Below are 7,676 nucleotides of genomic sequence, written 5' to 3' on the forward strand. Positions count from 1 at the left end.
TCCCTTCCGGACACGGGACGAGGTCTTCAATCTCGTATCTTCATAGTCCAGGAGTCCGGCTGAAGGTATAGTCCGGCTATCCGAACACCCCCTAATCCAGGACTCCCTCACCTAGCGACCATCATGACGGTTGTTCTAGCCTGGCTTAATGCAGTCCAGCTTGGTTAACAAGATGACCCGTCAGCACAACGCCTGTTGGCCCTACTGGCAACAACCCAGGATGCTCAAGATTGGTATCATCTGCATGACGACATCATCCGACAACATGGCCGGGTGTGGCCTGGTGACAATGTGCCCCTTCGAAAGCAAGTGCTGGATATTCCTGAAGCTGCAACCGTATGTGCAGCGCTCGGTGACCACCTGCGCCAACCAGAAGATGCCCTTCAAGTACTTTGGGTCGTGCGATACTTCAGTGCGTGGGAGCCGTGGCCTACAAGCTCCAGCTGCCGGACTCCAGCACCGTTCACCCGATGTTTCACGTCTCCCAGCTTCATCAAGCCCTACCTCCAACGGTGCACGTCCTCGAGCAACTTTCGGCAGCAGCAACGGCAAGTCCAGTCCCCAAGGAGGTCCTGCAGCACCGAGTCGTCTAGTGCGGGGGTACCAGCGCGCCGCAAGTCCGAGTTCGTTGAACAGACCAACCGTCGAAATTGGCGACCTCGGAGGACGTCGCCGAGCTCCAGCACCAGTTCCCGGATGCACCAGCTTGGGGCAAGATGTGTCTCGAGGGGGAGGGGATGTTACGGTCCCTGCCACCCTGGCCCCACCTGCAGCGACCACTACGGGACATGTTGCTACATCAACCAATGAACTGGAACGACCGCGACCCGAAGTGAAGCCCAACAACATGTTTCCGGCCCATACTTGGGAGACGACGGGTAGGGTTAAGTAGGTCTCGAAGCCTCCTGCGCGAGGTGTGGAGAAAGTAATTGGCTGGCGGCGGCTCTCTTCCCTCCCGATTCCCCTCTCTTCTTCCCTGGAACCCTATACCGATCGGGGCTTGTATCGAATATTTACTCAGAGTGCTACTTAGATCGAGTGGGAGCATAACAGAGCGACGGAAACGAAAAAAAATGCCTTGCCTCATACAATAACATACCGAACCAGATGTGAGTAGAACCGAAGAAAAAGCCTTGGGCTCCAAACACACAGTGAAAACAACGAGAGAAAAGAGGACGATTAGAAAAAAACAAACAGATCATCAAACATACTTACATCATCAAATTTGAATCTTAAAAAACATGAGTGCACTACATTATGGAATAATGGAGGGGGTAGAAGGCAAACGTGATCTAAACCCAGTCAGTGCGTCGATATCCCCGCCCTGGTCAGCACCGAAATCTGTCGGCCATATCCACGCCACATTTTTTGTTTTGAGTGAACCATATCCACGCCACCTTGGTAAGCCTGCTGAATCGTTCAACGACATGTCTTAATAATGAGTGAGTGAATCCAGGCCGTTGAATTTGGAAAATGAATCTGACCATGCATGGTACCAAACCCGGCCCGGGGCAACGTGGACCGCTTGTCACTACAAGATGGTTCTCTCCGCTCTTTCTCTTCTCTGTTCTAGTAGCAGAGAAGACCGTTCCTGTGTGCATGTACACTTGCGACGTTTGATGTGAGATAGCGACGACTGGTCGCCTATGCATCGCTGCGCTTGGTTACCTCGGGTGAAGAAAAAAAATCAAAAGAATCAGCTTCAGCCACGTCAGATCGTACGTCCGTCGGTTGGCGTGGTTGGTAAGACGGGCGGCGTGGATTTGCAGCGGGGACGGAAATGGATCATAATATATGACAGATATGGACATTATAAGGAGCACGACACGACACACCACACCACACCACAACTGCAAAGCCGGTTAAGCTAGAGGAGTCAGGAGAGGAGGTATCATGGACCAACTCGGATTCGGAGTGGTCTCGGACAGTGCAGCGCCTCTGCTTGTGGCCTCGCTCCTCGCCGCCGTCGCCTTCTTCCTCCTCACGCTGGTCAGACATGGCGGCAAGCACGGCCGCCTTCCCCCGAGCCCCATGGCGCTGCCGTTCATCGGCCACCTCCACCTCATCCGCCCGCCTCCCCACCGCGCGTTCGACCGCATCATCAACCGCTACGGCCCGCTCGTGTACCTCCGCCTGGGCCCCTCCACCCACTGCGTCGTCGTCGGCTCCGCCGACGTCGCCCGCGACGTCCTCAAGTTCGAGGGCAGCATCCCCGAGCGCCCGCTCACGGCGGTCACGCGGCACCTCGCCTACGACTCGGCCGGCTTCGCCTTCGCGCCCTACGGCCCGCACTGGCGCTTCATGAAGCGCCTCTGCATGTCGGAGCTGCTCGGCCCGCGCACCATCGAGCAGCTGCGCCCCGTCCGCGCCGCCGAGCTCGCGGGCGTCATGGGCGCGGCGGCAGAGGCGGCCGCCAAGGGCGAGACCTTGGACATGAGCAGGCAGCTCATTCGCATGTCCAACAACGCCATCATGAGGATGGTGGCGAGCGCGCTGCCGGGCGACATGGCCGACACCGCTCGGGACTGCGCCAAGAAGGTGGCGGAGCTGGTGGGCGCGTTCAACTTGGAGGACTACGTGGCGCTGTGCCGCGGCTGGGACCTGCAGGGGCTGGACCGGAAGACGCGCGACGTGCGCGACAGGTTCGACGCGCTGCTCGAGTCCATGATCAGGACCAAGGAGAAGGAGCGGCGTGGGGAAGCAGACGAGACCAACACCAAGACCAAGGACTTGCTTGACATTCTCATGGACGCGGCGGCGGACCCGGCCGCCGAGGTGAAGCTCACCCGCGACAACATCAAGGCGTTCGTCCTCGTGAGTGCTCCACTCTGTTCTCATGGATTAAATTGAGTTGAGTGCAGTGTCTCGTAACGGTTACTAACAATCTATGAAACAGGACATCTTCACTGCCGGGTCGGACACGACAGCCACCACGGTGGAGTGGATGCTGGCAGAGCTGCTCAACCACCCGGACTGTCTGCAGAAGCTGCGGGCGGAGCTGGATGCCGTGGTGGGCAGGTCCCGGGTGGTGGGCGAGCCGGACGTGGCCCAGATGCCGTACCTGCAGGCGGTGCTCAAGGAGACCCTGAGGCTGCGGCCGCCGGCGGTGTTCGCGCAGCGGGAGGCGATCGAGCCCATACACGTCCGTGGGTACACCATCCCTGTCAAGACGTCGGTCTTCTTCAACATCTTCTCCATCGGGCGCGACCCGGCGTACTGGGAGGAGCCGCTCGAGTTCCGGCCGGAGCGGTTCATGCCCGGCGGCGCCGGCGAGGCCGTGGACCCTAAGGGGCAGCACATGCAGCTGATGCCGTTCGGGAGCGGGCGGCGCGCGTGCCCCGGCATGGGGCTGGCCATGCAGGCCGTGCCGGCGTTCCTGGCCGCGCTGGTGCAGTGTTTCGACTGGGAGGTGCCAAATCCGCCGCTGGACATGGAGGAGGAGGCGGGGCTGGTCACCGCGAGGAAGCAGCCGCTCGTGCTCCTGCCCACGCAGCGCCTCCATCCACTGCCCCTTCCTTAAATGCTTCCACGCATGCAACCATGGATCCCGGGCACGAGATGCCCATTGTATCACATACTCCTTTCCTAAATGCTTCCTTGCGTCGATACAAAAGCAATTCTACCATGCACGGCGCGGTTGCTTTGAGATTCTCCCAATTTTTCAGTGTGTCGCCATGTTGTGAAAAAATTGCCATCAGGATCGATCATATGCCTTATTTTGGTCACGAGTGTTGTAAAAAAAAAGGTGTGTCTACGTGATTACGTCTCAGACGCTGACATCAGCGCTTAGAAAAAGGCCCGGTTGATTTCGTTTTTTTTTTCTGTTTGTAATTGTTTAGGCTGGGCTTTGTCATCAACGAGGCTTTCTCTTTTGTCTTTCTGTTTGCTTGTCTTTTCCACTAGCTGTTTTCTTGTGCTGCCAAATGACTACTAACAATCTACCGAAAAATAACCAGGACAAAAGAGCCGACTAAAACAAACAAAAAATGTCCAACACCCATTGGCACTTGATCGTGTTGGACGTCATCTGGACGCTGTAAGGAAAACACCACATAGCCGACTCAAATGACACTTTTAGTTGTGTTCTCACAAACATCATGGAGTTTCTGTTTTCTATCTTTCAAGAAATATATGTTAAATGACATAGCAAAATTTACTGAAAAATACATGAACATTTTTAATAGGTGAACACTTTTTAAAAACTGTAAAAACATTTTAAAAAACTCATGTACACCTCTCAAATTTCAAGGTTGTTTAAGTCTTAATTTCAAAAAAAATCATCTTTCTTTTCTTATTACTTACAAAATGCAAATAGTATGTTTGCATTTCTGACGATATTTTTAGAAAAAAGTGTTACATAATTTAAAAAATATTCATCTTGTATTAAGAAGCATATTCATTATACATTATGTATTTGGAAAAATAAGTTCAATATTATTTATAAAAGGTTAATCCAATAATTTAAAAATTAAGTTGTATTTGAAAACAATGTTTCATTGTGTACTTTTGAAAACAAAAACCATGTTGAATCTGCGTTGCGACCGAGGGGACACTTGAAGTAGAATGCTCTAGTGGTAAACATGCAATAGCCACCTCAAAATGACACTTCTGATGTTCTAAGTTTCAGTCGTGTTGAAGAGATGTTGTTGCAGTTGGGGCGACACTTGCAGTTATGTACGTATTGATAGGCATGCAACTGTCCTGCTCGCCCCTAAAAACACCAATGGGTTCAAGTTGTGTGGAAGACATATAGTTACATACAAGGGGCACACTTGCAGTAGTGTGTCTAGTGACAAATATGCAACCGTCCTCTTTTTGACAAAACACCACATAGTTGCAGGAGAAAATTCCTTATTTGACACTGTCTTAAAATCTGGTTCCTTATTTGACGCTGGAAAAGTTTTTCTTCCCTATTTGACACTAGTCCTAAATTTTATTCACTATACGACACTTCCGTCCATTTTGAGTCTAAATGATACCTGAAAAGACGATTTTGCCTCTCATGCGGTATGTGCGTGCGCGCGCGTGTGTGTTGTTGCGTGTGTGGGTGCACGTGCACATGTGTGCTGCCGCTGCATGTGTGTGTGTGCATGTGTGCTGATGCGTGTGTGTTTGCTACTGCGTGTGTACGTGTGCGCGCGTGTGTGTGCTGTTGCGTGCCTATGTGCTGCCTGCGTGTGTGCTACTGCTGTGTGTATGTATGTGTGTGTGCTGCCTGCGTGTGTGTGCGCGTGCATGTGTGTTGCTGCGTGTGCGTGTGTGTGTGTGCACGCGCGCGTGTGTGTTGTTGCGTGTGTGCGCGCATGCGTGTGTGTTGGTGCATGTGTATGTGTTGCTGCATGTGTGCTCCTGCCCTCGCACTGATGCTGTGTGTGTGCGCTATTGCCCCCCACACACATACCACATGAGGGGCAGGAGAGTCTTTTCAGGTGTCATTTAGGCTTAAAATGGACGGAAATGTCATATAGGAAATAAAATTTAGAACTTGTGTCAAATAGGGAAGAAAAACTTTCCCAGTGTCAAATAAGGAAGGAGATTTTAAGATAGTGTCAAATAAGGAATTTTCTCTAGTTGCAGTTGAGGGTGACTTGTAGTTGCACGCCTAGTCACAGACATGCAACTGCCCACCCTGACAAAATACCACAGAGTTGCAATTTCATTGAAGACATGCAGTTGGGGGTGACACTTCAGTTGCGTGCCTACTGGTAGACATACAACTGGCCTACTCCCCTCGACAAAACACCACATAGTTGCGGACCTATCTAAGGCATGCAGTTACAGACGATTGTGTGCCTAGTGGTAGACATGCAATTGGTCTACCCCCCCCCCCCCGCACCGACAAAACACCACATAGTTGCAGTCCTATCGAAGACATGAAGTTGCAGTCCGGAGTGACACTTGCAGTTGCACCTAGTGGTAGAAATGCACACTGGCCTACTCCCCTAAAAAAACACAACATATGTTCCAGTTCTATCAAAGACATGTAGTTGCACCCGGGGGTAACACTTGCAGTTGCATGCTTAATGCTAGACATGCAACTGGACTACTTCCCCAACAAAACACCACATAGTTGCAATCCTACAAAAGATATGCAGTTGCAGCCGGGGGTGACACTTGGAGTTGCATGCCTACTGGTATACTTGCAACATACCTACTCCCCATGACAAAATACCACAAAGTTAAAGCCATATCAAAGACAGACGGGGGTGACACTTGCAGTTGCATGCGTAGTGGTAGACATGTGAAAGTGCGTTATATCGACTAGAGGAGGGTGAATAGGAGATTTTTACAAATTCGTCACTGAGGAATTTCTTGGTGAGGAAATTCCTAAGTCAAGAACAACTAGCAGTGGAATAAGTACTCAGATGCAAGCGTAACAAAGTAGTAGCACAGTCATCATGATGAAATAAAAACAAGCACAAAGTACAAGAAACGTATAAACAGGATAAGCAGGCTGAAGACAAAGTGACTGAAGAATTAGGATTGAGGAAATTGAGAAAGTCTTCACTCAAAGTCTTCAAACAGTAACGATCAAGTTCATCAACACATGAACGAGGAAATGAAGGGTTGAGGAAATAGAACCAGTAGCTTGGTGAAGACAATGATATGGTAGACTAGTTCCAACTGTTGTGACAGTCGTACGTCTGGTTGGAGCGGCTAGGTATTTAAACCTGAGGACACACAGTCCCGGACACACAGTCCTCACTGTATTCTCCTTGAGCTAAGGTCACATAGACCTCACCCAATCACTCGTGGTAAGTCTTCAGGTGACTTCCAAACCTTCACGGACTCGGTCACTCGGCGATCCACAATTTCCTCTTAGATGCTCTAGACCATGACGCATAACCGTCTAGAGGATGCACAGTCCTCAAAGGCAACAATCGTCGGTTCCACACAGGAATAATCTCTTCAGTGATGCTCAATCACTTTGGGTTTGTAGGTGTTTGGGTTTGGGTTTTCCTCACTTGATGATTTTCGCTCAAAGTCCTCGGAGGATGGGATGCTCTCAATGACAAGTGTCAGTTTCTCTCGGAGCAGCCAACCAACTAGTGGTTGTAGGTGTTGGGGAACGTAGTAATTTCAAAAAAATTCCTATGCACACGCAAGATCATGGTGATGCATAGCAACGAGAGGGGAGAGTATGTCTATGTACCCTCGTAGACCGGAAGCGGAAGCGTTTATCAACGCGGTTGATGTAGTCGTACACCTTCATGATTCGTCCCGATCAAGTACCGAACGTACGGCACCTCCGCGTTCAGCACATGTTCAGCTCGATGACGTCCTCGCCTTCTTGATCCAGCAAGAGGGGCGAAGTAGTAAATGAGTTCTGGCAGCACGACGGCGTGGTGACGGTGTTGGTGAAGAACAATCTCCGCAGGGCTTCGCCTAAGCACTACGAAAACTATTATGGAGGATAAACTAGAGGGGACGGGGTTGCCGGCACACGGCTTTGTGTTTCTTGATGTGTCTTGGGTGCTAGCCCTACCCCTCTATTTATATGTTGAGCCTTGGGGTCGAAACTTGGAGTAAAAGCCTTCACAAAGTCGGTTTCACCCGAAAGGCAAGAGTCCTTCTCGGACTCCAGGGCCAGACGCCAGGGTTCCCGGCGTCTGGACCTAGATGCTAGGGACCCTGGCGTCTGGCCCCTGAACTCCGCAAAACTTCCTTTTTCGCTT

The 7,676-nt window shown here is 51.2% G+C and overlaps 1 protein-coding gene across 1 annotated transcript; it reads left to right on the plus strand.

Moving 5' to 3' along the window:
• The first annotated feature begins 1,818 nt into the window (after positions 1-1,818).
• LOC125521845 (cytochrome P450 93G2-like) lies at positions 1,819-3,880 on the plus strand. Its single transcript, XM_048686905.1, has 2 exons — positions 1,819-2,814; positions 2,897-3,880. The coding sequence occupies exons 1-2, from the start codon at positions 1,894-1,896 to the stop codon at positions 3,518-3,520; spliced, it is 1,545 nt and encodes a 514-aa protein (XP_048542862.1). The 5' UTR covers positions 1,819-1,893; the 3' UTR covers positions 3,521-3,880.
• The last annotated feature ends 3,796 nt before the right edge of the window (positions 3,881-7,676 follow it).

Source organism: Triticum urartu, chromosome 7 (genome assembly GCF_003073215.2).
Source record: "Triticum urartu cultivar G1812 chromosome 7, Tu2.1, whole genome shotgun sequence".
Lineage (NCBI taxonomy): Eukaryota > Viridiplantae > Streptophyta > Magnoliopsida > Poales > Poaceae > Triticum > Triticum urartu.